This window comes from Mauremys reevesii, linkage group 7 (assembly GCF_016161935.1).
Source record: "Mauremys reevesii isolate NIE-2019 linkage group 7, ASM1616193v1, whole genome shotgun sequence".
Classification (NCBI taxonomy): Eukaryota; Metazoa; Chordata; order Testudines; family Geoemydidae; genus Mauremys; species Mauremys reevesii.
This window is the reverse complement of record NC_052629.1, coordinates 2,295,216-2,314,964: the sequence shown is the minus strand read 5'-3', so window position 1 is coordinate 2,314,964 and position 19,749 is coordinate 2,295,216. Positions and strand designations below refer to the sequence as shown.

At 53.5% G+C, this 19,749-nt stretch overlaps 1 protein-coding gene across 3 annotated transcripts in view; it reads right to left on the bottom strand.

The window, feature by feature from the left end:
* Positions 1 to 19,749, bottom strand: part of ARMH3 (armadillo like helical domain containing 3) — a 165,881-nt gene that overhangs the window by 23,199 nt on the left and 122,933 nt on the right. For all 3 annotated transcript variants that reach the window (XM_039547833.1, XM_039547832.1, XM_039547834.1), the window contains one exon: positions 16,659 to 16,737. In XM_039547833.1, coding sequence (XP_039403767.1) covers positions 16,659 to 16,737 — 79 coding nt within the window. The remainder of the gene's footprint in view (positions 1 to 16,658; positions 16,738 to 19,749) is intronic.

The following is a 19,749-nucleotide window of genomic DNA, read 5'->3' as shown; positions in this document are numbered from 1 at the left end:
CTGTGCTGCCCGGCTCCAAGCAGATCCACCTCCAGGTCTCCTTGGGCAGCAGGACAAGACACCTCTGTGCAGTAAAGGAAGAGCTCTCTCTCTCGGGGACAGGGAGATGCTGAGCAAGCATCTTTTTTCATCTCAATTTCCCTCAGATCCTGGATAAGCATCTGCAGGGCCCATGTGCTAGAGGCTGCCTCCACTGGGCTTTCTGCAAAGCTCCGAGGGCCACTTTGCACCATAGCCTGAAAATCCCTGTGAGGATTTAGTGCTCCCAAGCGCCTGTGAGACATCAAACATTCGCAAAGCTATTATCTCGGACTGGATTTTGAAGGCGGCTCAGCAAAGTGCCAGGCACTCTGAGAAGGAAGGTGGTTCTGACCTGGCAGGATAAAAACAGAGCAATCTGAAAATTGCTGAGCAGTAGGGGGTTGGGGGGGTGCCACACAGCCCACGTCTTCACACACAGGGAAATGAGATTTGATTTACTCCGTGATTCTGAGGCGTCTTCAATTTCACCATGAATCTCAGCTGCATAAATTCAGCCTCGCTGAGCAGCGGCCCCATTAGAAACTGTCTGAAGCAATAGAAGGCGATGAACACAATGATCTTTGAACACGCAGGTTCAAAGCCCCACTGGGGTATTTTTAGAATGTTTTTGCATATGCAGCCAACAAACCTGCTTCTTCCAAGAAGTTAGAGGAAGTCTTAATATAAAAAAGCAATTAGATCCAGTGCATTCACAGCTCCTTATTGTTGCCAATCCATTTATTTATTGCATTCACTTGGTCTGGTTAATTTCCTCTTATTACAAAGCGTAGAGAACAGCCTCGGCTCTGTGTTTTCCATGTTTCATAGGGATTAGATGACAAGCAGAAGTCACTCACTAAAAGGATTTAAGGGATTAATATCTCGGCTGCTTTTTTCCAGATTTTAAAACCACTCATTTAGACTAAGCAACAAAGAATCCTGTGGCACCTTATAGACTAACAGACGTTTTGCAGCATGAGCTTTCGTGGGTGAATACCCACTTCTTCGGATGCAAGTCATTTAGACTGGGTCAAACTGGACGTTTTCTTTGCACAACCAGTTTTTATAGGTTTTTTTAAACTGTGTATTTCCCGATGCTCTGCTGCAATTCCCTCTCAGTCTCGTTAGCATGAGCAGAACGACAGATGCACTGAGAGGAACTTTAAAACTTGTTTAACACTTTCAAAGAGCAAGTTACACTAGTTGGCCACTTCTTCCAAAGCGACTCAGCTTTTCCTACCAAGCACGAGTGTGCACAAAGTGGCCCCACTCAGAGATACCACCCGACTAGGAGCTTTGGGCCAGCGCTTTCACCCACCTGTCTCTAGCTCAGCCGGAGACGCGAGAGGCTTTACGAAAGCAGGAATCTGACTGGCTGATGATGGGTCAAGACTGCGTGATGGCTAGTCCCAACTGGAGGATACGCCCGTGATCAGCTGTTACACGGAGCTAACAAAGCTTCTGAGAGTGGCTAGCCCAGACCCCCGCAGTTCTCGGCTGGCTGACGGCACTGGGCAAATGCATCCCCAAAGCGCAGCCTCAGGAATTTCCCCACCAGCCGAGATGAACTGGGATGCCTGACTTTACAGGTCCAGCAGCGGTCTGAAGTGGGAGTTGTGCTTTCAGTGGAGGGTCCTGGATGCTAGAACTTCACCCTAGCGTGTCGATCCTCGGGGGACGCTGTAACCAAAGCCCAGAGCTTTAATCTGTGCAGCCCTGTGTCCAGCTCAGTGGTTCAGTGTTGGTGGCTGGGAGGGCTCTAGAATGCCTGAATTCCTTCTAGGCTGGGAATTGTGATTGCACCTCAAGGCTTGGTTTGTGCATTGTTATGCACTGTAACAAGTAGAGCGGCTCCCTTTGCGTTACTGCTTCTGGGTGGCGCCTGCCAGCTAGAATCAGCTCCGTGTTACCAGCGGGCAGGACTGGCAGCAGCCGAGCAGACTTACCACGGGAGGGCTGTGCATTAAGGCAGCTGCCACCTATCTCGGATATTTCCACCGCAGCGGCTAACATGGTGGCTAAGGGGCTCGGAGGCTTTAGCAGAACAAGAGGTGGCCTCATTTGCTCCCCTAGGGCCTGATCCAAACCTACTGAGTCTTCGGAGCTGCCAGAGCCTCACCCCTCTGCCCCCCCCCACCCCCAGTGCCGGAGCCTCTCCCGCTCCCCACCCCCAGTGCTGGAGCCTCACCCCTCTGCGACCCCCCCCAGTGCCGGAGCCTCACCCCTCTGCCCCCCCAACCCCAGTGCCGGAGCCTCTCCCGCTCCCCACCCCCAGTGCCGGAGCCTCACCCCACTGCGACCCCCCCAATGCCGGAGCCTCTCCCCTCTGCGACCCCTCCCCAGTGCCAGAGCCTCACCCTCTGCCCCCAACCCCCAGTGCCAGAGCCTCTTCCCAGTACCAAAGCCTCCCACCGCTGCCAACATCTTTTCCTGTGTCAGGGAAGGACTCCAGCAGCAGGACAGTACAGTGCTAAAAGCAGCAGTGCAGCAGGGAGGCCGGCTCGGGTGAGTAGTGAGCCATGTAGGACAGGTACTCGGGCATATACCCACACCCTTCACCATCTACACTGCTACTTACACCCATGCTAGGGTGGCTACATGGGTATGGACACCAAACACTGCTGAAAGAAGGGTGCAGTGTAGCTGCACCTTTAAGAGTCTTCTTTAACCCTCTGCTGGATCCTGTTCTGTGGCTGGTAACAAGAAGTGCTGCAGCAGCAGCTGTCAGATGCCTTGGAGTTTGATTCTTCAGGTGAGCACCTGGACTGGACAGAGTCCTGAGAATTACAAGAAACAAGCGGCTCCCCCACAGAGATCAGCGCTCCAGGAGCCTTGCTCTCACACAAGAGGCTAACCTACCCCTTCAGAGTATGTTCTACCACAACACGGTTTAGAGATGCCATAGGGAGCTCACAAAACACTCAGAAAACTCTACAACCTCCCAGAGAACATGGAAGGTTAACAAAACCAAAGGCCCCATCCCCTCTCCCAAGCACGACTTGCTTTCTGAAGTTTAAAAACAAACAGATGTCAGGACCAATCAGCCATTTCTCTCCAACCACCTTAACCTGCTGCCATGCAAACGCATCACAGAAAGGTGCTCGCTGCTAGCACGAGCTGCGTTCCCCACTGCATTACTAGCTTGAGTATCACCCTTGATGGGCCAATCAGCTTGCGCTTAAAGCCCCCCTTAGCTCGGGCTAGAGACGCGTGTGTGGACAGGAGCTGAGCTAAGCTACACCTCAAGCTAACACTCCAGTGCAGACAAGCCCACAGGCTTCCGGTGTAACTGAATAACAAAGCTCAGGGCAGGTAATTGGTGGGAAAGGATGGTCAGCAGCAGGTGCAGTGACTAATTAACTTCCTAGGGCGGTGATTCCTCTCATGACACCACCACCCAAGTCCCATTTGTATTTACGGTACCAACAGGGAGCCCTGGCTTCAAACTCTGAACCATACCAGATTCTGAGAGGCCTGACATTCAGTCCCTTCCGCCAAAATAGACCTGGAGCACTCTCCTCCCTCTGGGCACGGCTGAGAGCAGAACAGCTGAGTCATGCAATGGAGGCCGTGGGAAAGTTTCTAAAAGCTGAAGAAGGCATGATGCCCACATCATGTCAATGTCCTCCCCTGCAGCACTGCTTGAGTGCGTCACACATTTGGGTCTTGGAGGAGAAGGCGGAGAGCTAGGAGTTAAGGTAGATCTCTCTTTATTCCCCTGTGAAAGAGTTTAACTCAGCAACAGATGCTGCCCACTGTCCCACATGTGTCAAACGGCACTCAGGGAGCTGGCACTATGCTTGCTCCAAACCATCTGCAGTAGGGAGAGGTACTCCATGGGGCTGAAGGCAGGCTTGTGAAGTCCATGGTGGTTACGTGCTAGATGTTTCAGCAGCACTACCCACGCTGCATAGAAGATCTCCAACAAAGAGAGGGAGTTAAAAAGCAGCAGACACCAGGATAGAGATACGAGTCCCAGGAGAAGCAAGTGAATCTCAACAGATCAAAGTTCCAACCTGGCTACCCTGAACCTGCATACAAACCATATCCCTGCTTCCTTCACCTGCTTCCAGATCACTCTTGTCCCACTGACTCCAGATGTTGAAAATGAAAGAATGAACTAATTATTTAGAACAGGGGAGGCCAAATACAACCTGCAGGTGAGACGTGGCCAGCGAGTTCTACCATGCAACCTGTACCTGCCTTCATTTTCAATGGAGAGTCACAGATTCCAAGGCCAGAAGGGACCATTGTGATCATCTTGACTGACCTCCTGCGTAACACAGGACAGAGACCCGCCCCAAAGTAATTTTTAGAGCAGATATTTCAGAAACACATCCCATCTTGATTTAAAAATGGTCAGGATGGAAAATCCACTCGACCCTGGGTAAATTGTTCCAATGGTTAGTTACTCTCACTGTTAAAAATGTTCGCCTTATTTCCTGTCTGAATTTGTCTAGCTTCAGCTTCCGGCCATTGGATTGTGCTGTGTGTGATGTGATGGACAAAGACTACAGGTCCTAGCATGCAATGCTCCATCTCCATCAGAACAGTCTGGATGTGGTACCTGAAATCTCCACCTCTGTATTCAAAGTTGAGGGTGACAGCAATTTGCTACAACTTACCCAGATTAGGTAGACGTCTCTGGCTCCCAGCAGCTTGCTAGGGTGACCCTGTGCTGGGCAAAGCATGAGGCACCCTGGTTTTGGAAGGGTTGCACAGGCCTTTCGGCGCACAAGAGAAGTGGAAGATGAGGCACGTTCACCACCTCCGGCAGGGCAGAACTTTCCTGCAAGCACTACAGAGGGAGACTGCTGCTGGCGTGCCATCCTGAGGAACAGCAGTGAGAGCGTGCTGAATGCTGTCCATACATGACCTCTGCATTCATGCAGCAATGGCTTTGTCCGGAGCGTGGAACATTGATTCTGACAGAGGCAAAAGAAGGGCAACGCAACTTCTAACTGAACAACTGACATCGGCACTTCTCCTGCAGGAGGACTGGTGGCTTATTGGTGCTGGGTATCTGCCTCCCAGAAGGGACTGGAGATGGTGGTGCGCAGGGCAACACTCATCAGAGCGTGGCTGAGTCCCCATATTCTGCAGTGTGGTTCCCAGACCATGGACCTTGCCCTACCAGTGGTTGCTTCCAGATGCCAAAGTCTTGTTACAAGAAGCTAAAGACACATCCCACTCTGTGTTGATGTCACTTGTCCAGGTAACTGCCACATCACAATGGCAGTCTTTCCATCACAATGTGATCTGCAGTGTTGTGGGTCACAAGTGGCCAGTGCCTCCTGCCCAGCCTCTCAGTTACTTCATCACCTTCTCCCAGCTCCCTCCGTTGGGTTTATCTGCTGCTGACCTCCCATCTCCATCATCCCAGCCCAACGCCACTACAGCTTCATCCCGGTCATAAGGAGCCACATCCTCATCCCCAGTCTGTTTTTCCATATGCAGTTGACAGTTCCTGCTAGAGTGGAAACCGAGTGGACATCCAGGGGCCCGATTCGCATGCGGACATGTGGTGGCACTTGTGAAAAATGGTGTCTATGGATGCAATCAGAAGGACCCGTGAAATCGGGGGCAGGCACACGGATGGCTGACCCATTGGGCAGGCTCTGATTCTCCTCGGCTTGCTCCGTCTCTCAGCATGCTTTAGTCTGTAACTCAGACTATGAGAAGTCGAGCATGTGGAGCTATAAAAGCATCTGGAGTAGTCAGAGGATTTATGTCAATACTCAGTGACCTCATTATACGGGCTGTGCATTTGCCTCTTTGACTCAAGCAGGCATCGATATCCAGATATGCACGTGTGCGACTGCAGCAATATCCCCACACAGTCACCCATCCTCTTGTGCAGAGCACTCCAATCTCCCTGCTTCCCTTGACGCAGGCAGCCAAAGGACCTGGCCAGTACCACAGGCTGCCAGTCTGATCCTACGGCTTCCCACTGCAACTGAGCAAGCCTAGTGCGGTGTGGAGCACGCTGACTCTCACGTGTGCATGTGACTGTGGGGGTTTCTTCGCCTGCTCCTCCCCCATCTCCCACAAAAGGAAATTAAAGGCCAAAAATCTGTTACGTCTCAATTATAAATCCTGCATTAACATGCCCAGGTCAGGAAACTCAAAGCTATGATTTCACTAGCATTTAACATTGCCACATACGCAGAGGCCTCTGAGTGTCTGTCTACACTGCAGTTAGACACCCATGGCTGGCCCAGGCTCGGGGGCTTGGGCTAAGGGGCTGTTTCACTGCGGTGTAGACATTCAAGCTCCCATCTCGCAGGGCTCTAGAGCTGAGGCTCCAGCCCAAGCCTGAACGTCTACATTGCAATTAACCAGGCCTTTTGCCCGAGTCAGCTGGCGCAGGCCTGCAGCAGGTGTCAGGGCAGTTTGCACATGCCCTAAGGCAACATCACAAAATATCAAATACTTATTGGTTAAAACCTAAAATCAGAAGCCCTAAGACCAATAAATCACCTCTGACACAAAAAAAGTTAAATGGGGGTTTATCTGATAAACACCGGAAAAGCTGACTTGTATCTAAGGGCTTGTCCACACAGAGCAGTGATGTGGAGTACAGGGGTGTGACTTCTCGAGAGCATATTGGGCTGCATTAGGAGCACTGCCAGCAGATCGAGGGAAGTGATCATTCCCCTCTATTCGGCACTGGTGAGGCCACATCTGGACACTGTGTCCAGTTTTGGGCCCCCCACTACAGAAAGGATGTGGACAAATTGCAGAGAGTCCAGGAGAGGGCAACAAAAATGATCAGGGGCCTGGGGCACATGACTTATGAGGAGAGGCTGAGGGAACTGGGATTGTTTAGTCTGCAGAAGAGAAGGATGAGGGGGGATTTGATAGCAGCCTTCAACTACCTGAAAGGGGGCTCCAAAGAGGATTGAGCTCGGCTGTTCTCAGTGGTGGCAGATGACAGAACAAGGAGCAATGGTCTCAGGTTGCACTGGGGGAGGTCTAGGTTGGACATTAGGAAACACTATTTCCCTAGTAGGGTGGTGAAGCACTGGAATGGGTTACCTAGGGAGGTGGTGGAATCTCCTTCCTTAGAGGTTTTTAAGGTCAGGCTTGACAAAGCCCTGGCTGGGATCATTTAGTTGGGTTTGGTCCTGCTTTGAGCAGGGGGTGGGACTAGATACCTCCTGAGGTCCCTTCCAACCCTGAGATTCTATGATGACGTTTTGTGTATTAATTGTTCGATGTAGGTCCCGCTGCTGTGCTCTAAAGGTTCCTTAGTGCTATGACATAGTGACATTTAATGCACACTAGGGAACATTACAAAGAGACTACTCATTACACTACATAGAGAGAGAAAGCCCCCCTACCCCCCACCCCAAATCCCCAATTTTTGGGACATAAAATCCCAAAATTGTTTAAAATAAACACTAAAATATTAAATGAATAAACCCCAAAGCTCAGAATCTCTAAAAATACTCACATGGGGACTGAATTACAGCAGCTGTGGGAACATTTGGGGGGATATCCTGGGGTTTGTGCATGGAGAAATTTCAATCATGATTCATTGTTTGGGGGTTGCATTTAGTAAGAGTTAGAAGCTCCCAGCTCTGCGCCCCTAGAAGTGTTGTGGGTGCTGCTGGAAACCACCACCGTCAGTCTCCCAGCGGGAGTCGGTTGCTCGGAATGCATTCAGGGTGGGCGGGGGGCTCTCTGAAGCCCATGCTCTTCCTGCGGGGGGTTTCCCCACCTGATCTCTGCCTTCTGCAGCCACAGGATAGACACGTAAGTTGCACCGAAGAAGTGGGTATTCACCCACGAAAGCTCATGCTCCAAATAGTCTGTTAGTCTATAAGGTGCCCCAGGCCTCTTTGCTGCTTTTACAGATCCAGACCAACACGGCTCCCCTCTGATACTAGGGAAGCAAGTTTCCTAGCTGTAATCACCACAGATGTAGCTCCAACGGGGGCAGCACTGATGGAAGCTGGCGTGTGGACAGGACTCAGGTGCTGTTTTACCACTGAGGTCACAGCCTATTCTGGAACCCCTACGTGCTTCCCATCAGCTGTTTAGTGAGTGCCATCAGCAGTGTTACTGAAGGTCTCAGATACAGATCTCCCTACTGGCAGTCCCCCTCTCCTACAGTCATTGGTATTGAACTGGAGTCAGTGATTTATGTACAAATAAAAGGGTGTTTATAAAAACAAGCAGCCAGGTAAACACCAACACCTTGTTCAGGATTCGTATCCTTGCAGCGGGGTTGCATTGGCACCAGCCACAAGCCAGATGGGGCGACACATGCTGCTAGCAGTGCTTTGCTCTCAGGAAGCTTCCCTGAGCCAATGGAGATCGCACGCGTCTGCAGGGCTCACCCTGCCTCCAGGAACGGAGGTGATTTGTAGACGCTGGCGTTTGGCGGGTGCAGCCCTGCCTGCCCTGGATCCAGCTCCCCGCATGCTGGCTCGGAGTGACTGGTGTTCGGGCACTCAGCATTCCTGCCGCCTGCCCCGGATCTCCGGCGAAGGCCGGAGTGGGGACATGGCTCAGCGCAGCGGGCGGGAAGGCTACATTCCCTTTCCACTCCAGTCAGAGGTTTCCCTTTCAGCTCCCTCATGCTGACAGTCCTTGCTGGCTGCATTTGAACTTCACTGCTCGACGTCCAAATGCCAAGCGCTTGAGAGTCAAAAGCAAATCCTCCAACTGAGCCCAGCTCCGCACGGTGATTCCCTTTGGTTTCCCTGCAGACACTGCACCTTTCGGCATCAGCAGCATTTGTTCTCTCTGCACGGTGACTGCAAAGCTCCATTTGGTTCCCACTCAAACCAGAGCAATGACCTAGTTTGTCACTTAGGAAAATGGATGCAGCTCAGGGTAGAAGATCCTACAAGAGGCCCAGGAGGGCGAGGAAAAAATCTGAATGGAGGAAGGCAGAGAAATGCTGCAGGCCTGCATTACGGCACACTCCCAGCAAGGGAGGGCAGAGAGGACAGCCCTCAAAAGGCAGGCAGGCCTCTCCCCAAGGAGCAGTAGGCACGGCAGGCGGCTGTCACTGCATTGCTAGCAGGCAGGCAAGGATTGCTGATAAAAGGCTAAGAACGTGCCAAAGGTTATAATTTAAGCTGAAGACCTCTAAGGCATGTCACACAGCCCTGCCCCTCGGTTCTGCGGGGCTGGGCTGATGGCTAGGGCACCCAAAACCTGCCACCTGCACAGGGAATGTCTTTCCAGACAGCTTGAAGCCTCCCCTTTCAGAGCTTCTGTCAGGTGAGCATTGGGACCCACCTAGAAAGGCTCCACTGTGTGAACTGGTGGTTCCAGACCCACGGAGACATGCCAGAATGGAGATCCGTTAGCCCACCTCACTGCAAACCCCCAGCCTGCGGACTGGACCTGGGGCGAGACTGCTGCCTGGTCCCCATTCAGCGGGGTGTGCTCAAATTCACGGCTCAGACGAGCCCCAACCTCGCCCAGCTGCACAGGGGTCAGTGCAGAATCCATTAGCCAGGTCCAGGAGCACAGACGGTCCATGACGGCAGAGGAACAGGGACCCAGAGGCCAGCCCAGGCTTGGAAAGGGGAGAAGCTCTGTGTTAACGGAGGGGGGTGCCAATGGAGCACCGGGGAAGAACCAGATGCGTGAACGGAGCCAGGCTGGGGCACAGCGTGGGCGGAAGGTGACAGCACAGGGACGACTACTGCAGTGAGGCGGTGTGGTCGGGCTCTGATTTATTTAAATAAATCAGTTTCCGGCCCCGTGGGCTGGGCGAAGCCACTGTCCTGCTGCAAAAATATGCATTGTAGGACAATGGAAAATCCCAAACCTCAGTGGTGCCACAGGCTCCAGCAATCCTGGCCCAGGTCGGGAGAGCAGCATCCAACGCCAGTCTGAAGGGGCAAGCGCACGAAGGGCGTGATCTGAGCCTTGTACACACACACACCCCGGGATCCAGGCCGTCTCTGATCAGAATCCCGGGCAGGCAGGCAGGGGAGAGCCGGCCGGGCGCACACATGCCTGGAGCGACAGAGGGTTCTGTGAGATGAGCTCACACTGACACAGCCACGCAGGGGAAGTCTGCACAGCTCCTGCACGAATTACATGCCTGGCAACCGCCCCACGTCTATTGCTCCCCCGGCTTCCTGAGGGATTTCTTTAAAAAGCAAATCTCAAGTTTTACAAAATGCAAACTGAGCCAAGCGCTCACATGGCCAGTGACAGCTTCTCCTTTCATCTCAGCTGTGGAAAGTTGTAATTTAAACTTTACAAACGCAGGTGGCTCTGGTAGTTCAGCAGCGACCCTTGGAGGAGCTCTCCAGCCTACACAGATGAGCACGGTGATGCTGGCAGGATTCTGCTTTGTACTCACACCACATCCTTCAGCCAAAGAGCCCAAAGTGCTTTACAAACACCATCACCCCATTTTACAGATGGGAAAACATAGGCCACAAGGCAGCCTAGTGACACAAGAACCAGGAGTCACCCAATGAAATTGATAGGCAGCAGGGTTAAAACAAACAAAAGGAAGTATTTCTTCACACAACACACAGTCAACCTGTGGAACTCCTTGCCAGAGGATGTTGTGAAGGCCAAAACTATAACAGGGTTCAAAAACGAATGAGATAAGTTCACAGAGGACAGGCCCATCAATGGCTATTAGCCAAGATAGTCAAGGATGCAGCCCCAGGCTCTGAGTGTTCCTAAATCTCTGACTGCCAGATGCTGGGACTGGGTGACGGGGGATGCATCACTCAGTGAATCCCTGTTCTGTTCATTCCCTCTGGGGCACCTGGCATTGGCCACTGTCGGCAGACAGGATACTGGGCTAGCTGGAACTTGGGTCTGATCCAGAATGGCAGTTCTTATGGATCTGTTCAAGATCACACAGCAACTCAGTAACCACTGGAAAGAGAATTCGGGAACATTGATGCCCAAGCCCTGCTCTCTGCTACACCCTTCCTGCTCCTAACTAAGTCTGAAATAGAAAACAAAGATTTTAAGAATTTACCAAGGACCTGGGAACTGTTGATCGTAAATTTTCTGAGTTGAGCTTGTTCCGAGTACGATATCGGAACTGACTCTGTTCCCGACACACGTCCGGACTGGGCACCAGCATCACAAAGGGCCCTTCTGAAGGGCTGGCCAATTGCCCCGAGTGCTCTCCTGCGGGTTTCTGCAGGGTCCTGTCTCATCAGCCCTCCTGCTCAGGGTGTGATTCGGGGCTCCTGGGTATGCGGGGAAGGGAGTCAGCGAGGAGGGATGGGCTGCTCAGGATGCTGCTGAGCCCCGTCTCGGCTGGCCCTGCAGGGGGGTGGAATGACGTACCCGGCGCTCAGCGGACACTGAGGCACACGTGGGGGCTGTGGAAAGCAAACAGAAGAAGCAGCAGAAGTTGCATCAGCCTCCTCCATTGATGGGGCTGCCTGTTGCCAAGCTGGGTGTCCTGTTGGATCCCGCGGCGCCTGGGCTCTCAGGCAGCAGCAGGTACCGTGTGCTTCCTGACCCTGGCACACGGCAAGAAGGTCGCAGCCTTCCCTTTCGGACGCGAACGTTGCCATGGTTACCAGGCTTTCCCCACCTGGAGGGAGACGGTACATTGCACTCTGCGCGGAGCGATGCCTGGCAAGCGCAGCTAGTGCCCGGCGAGGTGGGCAAGAAACGCTACTTCAGCCACCACCTCTGTGCCCTGACACTGGCACCGACTCCGACTGCCTGCCGGCGGCTGAGCAAAGTGATGGCATTGACTATAAAACCCTAGAGTTTGGTCCTGGTTATCTGCGATACGCTCCTCTGTGTGACCATGCAGCAGCAGCTGTCCTCCGCAGTGCTGAGTTACCAGCCGTCAGCTTGCAACGGGGAAGGGCTAGGAGCAGGGCGTTCTTAGCAAGGGGCCCTGAGCTCGCCGTCTGCCAGGAGACAGATCCCAGGACCTTCAGGACACACGGCAAGGCCTCTCCCCTCCCCCCGGCCTTCCTAGGGTGGAGAATGGGGTGAAGCGCCCGAGCAGCTTACAGACTCTCAGGCACAGGGATCTGGGAGGTGCCACCCATTAAGCTGACACTGCCACACGCAGAGCCTCCAGGAGGGGGGAGGGCTTGTGGGGGGTCTTCCATTTTACACTGGGACTGCTGGGATGGACAGGTCAGATCTCCCCATCCTTCAACGGATGCTTCTGACAACAGAGCCTTTCCCTTGGCCTTCTGGCACCGGCTCAGCTGCTCCTTTCACTCTGCTCCAGGGACGCTTGTTTAATTGCATTCAATGCATTAGCCTAATGAAAGGCTCTAAACAGCACTAAGTGATTGCTCTGCAGCTTAACTCCGGTTTGCACTCATTTCTGCCTGAATTCTGCCCGGATACAGGCAGCCCTGCCTCCCTGCCGGAAAGCTGTCCAAGGGCATTGTTCAGCTGTGTCCACGTCGGGGTCAGGGGGTAATTTAACAAACTGCAAAGCCACCTTATCAGCCAGATCCATCACTGCCAGTCAGCATGGGTTCCCGGGAGCATCTGAACTCCACTGACTCCCTGGAACCATGGAGTCAGATCTCAGCACGGATGGCTCAGCCCTTCACACTGCAATGATCAGTTGCCTTTCAAGCAATTCATGTGTGGGTGTTTATGACACCATAAAACCCACCATTCCTGCATGGACGTTACAGATCTAAGATCTGGATTTTGCCCCAGTGTCCTCAGTTGAAGTCTCTCTCTCTCACACACACACACACACACAGTTGTGCACTCCATTGCATGCCACTGGACCGCTGCCGTCTACCCCAGGGGTGGCTGCATTTCAGGAGCGATCTGGTTCTTGCACATACCATGTTTAAAGAGCTTCCCCAAGGTGCTATGTTAACATGGGACGTTATGATGAGATTCTAATGATACTCAGCACTCACAGAACACGTTTCATCCTCGGGGTGTTTTAAAGCCATCAGCCAATCAAACGCACACGTACGCCAACAGACCCCTGGCTCTAGCGCCACTGCAAGGCGTTGCTATGATGGGACCCAGCTTATTATAATGGCTTGGAGTTTTTCCCTAGTGTGGGAAGCAAAGCAAATGGACTAAACCATAGCAACGATGGCTCCACCGGAGCACAGCTCAGGGCATCTCACACTGATCACGTGGTCTTGTGGCTTTCTGTCCAAGTCAGTGGTGGCAGCTCCCTGAGCTGTACTTTGGATTAGTCCCTCAGCCCCTGCCTGCTAACAGAGGGCCAATTACATGCAGGAATTGGGGGGTGGGGGGGAGAGAACAGCTGGAGCATGATTTGAGCCAGAGGAAAAATGGCCTTCTGAGATTATCCCAATGGAAGCTGGATTGCAGCTCACTGAACGATACGCTTGTTATGCTGTGGAACAAGCCAAGTGGTGCCCTCGCTTGCCATGCTTTCAAAGCTGAAGCAGTAGGTTTGCTCTTCAGTCACAATCTGTTCTGGTTGCTAGCCCTCCTTCCCTGCAATTATCAGGCTGATGCATGCCACACAGGTGTTCCCTGACGGGGAAGGGGCACCGTCTCTTACAAAATGATACAGCTGCTTAGGACCACAAGCAGCTGTCAGCTCTGAGTGTGTGTCTGCACTTCTGCCCTCTCTGTAGGACACAGTTTAAAAACCCCGCAGTGATGATTATAGCGGGAATGGTACCAAGAAACTGAGATCTGAACTTGCAGTTTCCTGTCCAAATTCTCCAGCAGATTGGTACAAGACACACCTGTTCTGGGAGGGACCAGTGGGCATTTCGGCTCCAAGGAGAGTTCAATACTTCGGTCTCTCTCCCCCCTCACCTGAGCAGCTTCAGGAACAGTGTTAGCAAGACACCCGGTCCAGCCAGAGTGCAGCTGATATGCACCTGGTATTTCGGCTGTGTGACGCTCTCCACAGCTCGGGTCAGACATAACTGTGCAGTTGTTCTGCCTGGCTATAGCTGGTTACCCTGGAGCGCTTCCTGGGTCATCATGTCCTTGCTGGTTTTCTCAGCCATTGGGCCCAGTGCTGGTCTAATGGTTTCTGTTGAGTAGAAAGTTGGCGGCTTTTGCAAATAAAATAAGATGCAGTGAGTCTGCTGCATGTTAACATGAATGCTCATCAGTAAACAAGAAGAGAGAGCACTTAAACGGCGGACTGAGAATGGTGAGAAATGGACATTAGTGATTACCAAGCTAAGAAAGCCTCCACTAGACTTGTGGAAAGAACAAGACCCAGCAAAACCTATTTCAGCCGATTACTTAGATACTTTTAAGGACATTAACGAAGCAAATATAAGAAATAAAACTCCCCCAGGACATGCAAAGGGGAGGGAAATCTCTCTCGGGTCCCAGGAGAAGCCCCTGAGCTGGGGCGATCAGGAGAACTGCAGTGAGGTAAGAGTCATGGCAAGCCCACGTCCCCTTGGACTGTGGGAGGGCCACGGGTGCCAGAACAAAGGGGCGATCACACAGGAGCAGGGACAGACACGTGCATGCTGTAGAATCCAAGCTTTCATTTCAGAAAACGTTTCTAGCCCTCGTGGTTGTGAAAGCCAATGTCGAAATGTGGACTGAGCCGAACCTCCGCAGAGCTACCCTGCGAGTCTACAAGACACAGCCTGGAATGAGAGCTCAGAGCTGGAGCGACCCAAGCCCCAAATTAACCTGTGCACGTTGACTCTAAACTGTGCTTTAAATGTCAGCATTAAACATTTCACTGCCGATGGTCTGACTGGATGCAGAAGGGGGGGCACTTTGGAGTTGCAGCAGGAAACAAAGGAGGGGGAGGAGAAATGCAAAGAAAGGAGGACGGAGAAAGAAGAGAAACTAAAGGCAGAAATTGCAGCAGCCCTAACAACGAGCCGACTTCCCGACTGAACGATGTTGAGTGCACCACAGCACTGAACAAACACCCAACGATTACTGGGAGTTCAGTTACTACAGAAAAGTCAGATTCTATCCTTGATGTCTGCGCAGCTCCCACCTGCCATCCATGGGAGATGGCTGCAGATTGAAGGGAGTGTGTGGGCCTCGATATATATCCCAGCTCATGGACTCCACTTAAGAGGGGAATTTGCCCCCTCCCCAAAATGAGTCTGACATTCTGGCTTTTACGCAATCATCTGGTGCAGTAAATCACACAGTAGGGGCCCGGCCCCGCCCCACACTCCTCAGTGTTCAGGGCCTCTCACCACCGTGATGTTTCCACCTCCCGTGCAGCTCACCAGGGCTTGGAATTCTTTTGCTTTTCCTTGATGCTTTCACTGCTTCGGGGGAAGCTAAATTTTGACCAAAAGAACTCACACCGGCTTTCTGCTTCCTAATCGTCTCCCTCAAACTTCCCAGCACGTCAGAACTGATTTCATTAGCTGCCTGCTGCTGCAGATTTTATTTAAAGCACAGCGTACGAAGAAGAAGGAATCGAGCGTGACCTCCCTGATCTGCTGGGGGGGAGGGGGGGGGGAAGCGAGCGCTACACTGTGCTGTGCTGACAGCGAAAAGTGCCCTTCTTTTTTCAGACAAACCCAAGCACGGCACAGACGCCTCCCCCATCCGAGCCCCCCCCCCCTTTGGCATTGGATGATGTACAGAATGTGAATGGGGAGACAGAGCATGAAACATCACAGAACATGCTACTGAGCATGGGACTCTGGGCGGCAGAGCAATGCGTGGAAATCGAGTCGAGCAAATTAGACGCTGCAGAGGCTGTAGACTAGTGCGAGCAAGGAGAGAGTGAAAGGCAGCAGGGCCTGGCTTCCTGGGCACTGGGTGCTGCTGAGAGGGGCTGAGCCTCAGGCTCCAGGAGGAGAGAGGGAGGGAGGATGGGAAGAACGGGGCTAGCGGTCAGGGCCTTTTCCAGACCAAGCCGTTGGGGTCATATCCTGAGAGCGTCACTAGTGAAGAGGGGTTCAGTAGGTCCCGTGCCAGTCAGAGCAGAGACCTGGGTCGTGCTGGACAGGCCCAGCACAGGATACCAGAGCACTGGCACCTGGCGAGTGCCACTGGCGCACCTCCTCCCGCACAGCCCTCAATGCTCCTCCCAGCAGTGCTTCAAAAGAGCCTGAATATTTTATCCCAGAAAATAGGCCACCTCTTCCCTTCCTGAGGCTGTGAGCATCACCCTGCCCTCGGGAGGCCCCATTTCCACACTTACGCAATTCAGGCTGGACAGGAGGAAGAGAAATCAGACTAGATTACAGGGGAAAAGCCCCTAACAATCAGCCCTCCCGACGAAAACCTTCCCGTTTAAAACTCTACCGCAGAATAGCTGTTCAGGGCATTGTGAATTCAATTATCCTGGAAAATCTCTACCAACTGCAGCATATGTTCTAATGAGCCCAACAGCGGCTCAAATTAAGCTGCATTCAGCGTTTCTCTAATTAGCAGGTAGAGCCATTGCCAAGATCCCACTGCGCATTTCCAAATACCAGAACTACCGAGAGCCACCCACCACACTTGCCAACGTGACCCCATCTTCTTCCCCACCTGCTCTCCCTTCTGCATGGACCAGGCAGCCGTGATCTGCAGACCCTTCCCTGCGTACAGAGCAGCCCAAGGCTGCCGCCGCCACGGACACTGCTGCTGCTGTTACCAGCCTAGCCAGAGTGACAAGCCTGGACATTAACGCTCCAGCTGACACCGCTCAGGAATCACCTGAACGCCACGCCGCAGCAATGAGAAAGGGCCGTCGGGGTGCGGCTTACCTGCTCCTCCGAGAGCTGGGAGATGTGATTCACGGCAGCGTAAGACTCGATCTTTGGGTTGAAGTGGTTGATGATGGCTCTGAAAGAGAAGGAGGAAGGTGTTAGGAATAGATTCCAGGGGAGGAGATTCTCTCTAGCAGTATGAGCCAGTGCCTGGGGGCATGGGGGAGGGGTCTTCAAAAGGCCCTCTCCCCTCACATGCCTACCCCCCACACACACACAGCGCTCAGCCTCCTCTGCCAGGCTGCGATGCTGGCAGCAATCACTGTGCTGCCAGGCCCCGGGGATTCTCTCAAACATGGAGCCTGCCCTAAGCGTGTTGTGCCCGGGGCTGCGCTCCCAGCTGCCTGGGCAGGGAGTCATCACCACGCCAGGCCAGGCTGCAATTCACTCTGCACCTAGTGGGCAGAAACCCAAGGTGGGATCGCAGCCATGCCCTGCTCGGAGGGATCCCTCTCCCCAGCCAGGGAGGCACTTTCCAAGCCTGGTATCACATGACATCTCGTTCCACGTGACTCCACTGTCTGCATTGCTGCTGCTATCCCCACCTCCACTCTCACTTACCTCTGTGCACTGGTCATTCCAGCCACAACCCTGCACTCCCTCCCACCCCAAGGGCTTCGGACTGACTGGACCCTCCCTTCGGAGGCAACGTGTCAGAGCCCAGCAGAGCAGCTGCGAGGTTGGTCTCTCATCTCACTCACTTCACCAGCAGAAGATCCCAACCCCAGGCTCCGGGTGGGCAGCAGGGGTAGGGGCTGGGGAATCCTCGTGCAATGAACACAGCAGGCCACGGCTGGAGATTTCCTCTTGACCTCCCATCGGGCTCTCCAAGGTGCTGCTGGCAGGACAAACGCTAAACCAACAAGTCTCTGCCGTGAGACAGCTGGGATGGCGCCGGTGGCAACTGACACTTGGCCAACGCCCTGTGCCAGGCGGAGCTCGGGAACGCAATGGCCTTCGCTGCGGCTCAGAACTGAGATGCACTGTGATACCGGCCTGGAGGAAGCTTGCCCAGCCCTGTTATGCTGTGCCAGTAGACAGGGCTTTCTGTCTCATGCAAATTGCAGTAGTTGGGGTTAGTCCTGCTTTGAGCAGGGGGTTGGACTAGATACCTCCTGATACCCTTCCAACCCAGATATTCTATGGTTCTATGAAATCAGCATGAAAATCCACTCAGTCTCCCACCTGCATGGTCTAATGGGGTCTCCTCCTCCCAGTCCTCCCGCAGGCCCCAGAAGGCCTGTTCGCTGCTAAGAGGTGGTGACTGGGCTCAGGGACTGCTGAGATTGCAAGGTGCCAAGCAGAGGCAGTGGGGAGAGAGGCTGCCTGGGAGCATCTTTAAGTGCTCACATGGCAGACAAATAAACAACAGAGGCAGGAAAACCTGAAAGCAGGATTGACTCTGCCATCTCCTTACTCCTGTAACATTCCCAGTGACCCTGTGCCAACTGGCGCGAGGTCTCCAGCGCACACGCAGGAGGCAATCAATGTGAAGACCGAGCCCACCGCTCTGATACACAGAGACCCTGCCACCACCCTCATGACACCGGATAATGCAAGCGTGGAAGGTAGCCTGCCAAGCAGCTGATCACCCCTGCAGGGAGGAAGGGAGTCCGGAGGCTGGTGGCGAAGGGCCCTATCGTTTCCCATCAGTGAGTGAGAACCTCACTCTCTGGTAGCCAGGCCTCCTAACAGCTGTGGCTTTCAAGCTGTCTGTTTCATGCCTGGCTGGAGTAACGTTTACACCCCTAACGGCTACCCTACAGGAACAGAAGAAAAGACGCACAACAATTCCCACAAGGGTTAGCAGCGCAGTGGGACTCGGTGCACTCAGGTGGCTCCAGCATTTGTTAAGGAACAGATTGAGCAGTCACTTCACACTGGGCCGTTGCTTGAGCCCTGCTCAGCTCGGAGCTCGTGCAGCGGCACCTGCAATCACAGCCACCATTCACCCTGGGGAACTGGTTTCGGTTTGAATCCGGGTTTGGAAAGCCTTTAATTAAAGCACACACCCCACGGGCCAGAGGAGACGCTGGGGAGCATGGGCATCTTCAGCCATTTCGTTTCTTTAACAAACCTCCTTGCGCTGTCCCGTTCCCAGCATGCTCTGCTGTGGTGCTGCCTTCCTCGGGACAGAGGAGTGAGACCAGCCCAGGCTGAAATCCTGGCCCTGCCTCTCTGGGTTCTTCTCTAGGTCCCCAGCACCACAACACCCGCAGACACTGCACAGCTCCTGGGAATCCCTGCCCAGCCCAGGCTGCTCCACGGGAACAGACCCACTCTGCAGCTGCTACTCTGCACAGCACATGGGAGCTGGGCTCCGTGATGTGCAGACACCCCCTGCCTGGGCCCCCCAATCCCTGCTTCACCCCCATCCTAATACCAGGGCTACTGCAAGCCTCCCAGAAAGCCCTGCTGCGCGGGATTCCTTTCTCCATCCAAGGAGAGGTAACTCGGAAACCTCTCTGTTTTACCCCTCAAAACTTCTGCTGTATAGACGTGAAACTAGGAGCCATCAGCTGCCCTGGGATGCACCTCAGAGCTGTCGTACGTCTCGTTACCAGCTGGAATTTCACTTGGCAAAGCAGCCACTCCACAGGCTGCCGCAGCCAAGCACCATAGGGAGAAGAGCAGCTCTTTGCACAAGCTCCCCTTATGGGCACAATTCCACTCTCTTGGTTTGAGTTGCCCCCATATAGCTCCCTGCTTTGGGGGCTGGGATAATTTCTCCCAGTGGTAGCAGTGATCACAGGGGTATCGGTCAGGACCCAGTACTTTGAGGTGCCCAGAGCTATTTTAAAAGATCTCAGAGAGAGAGAGAGAGAGAGAGAGAGAAAGAGAGCTGCACCTGGTATTCGCGAGGAGCTGGCGAGCTCCTCGGCACAGCTGAACAGTGAGGAAACCGTGAAGCTCTGACTGCAAGAGGGAATGTTTCGCTCCCCAGTCCAGCCTCTGACGCTGTGCACGCTTACCTAGTCCCACACTGCACACACCTGGGGAGGGTGGCAGGGGGGTTGTTGCTATTTATCAGGCAGACTTCAGAGCAACCCAGGGATGCCGTTCTCCAGGGTCTGTGGCACTCAGCAAC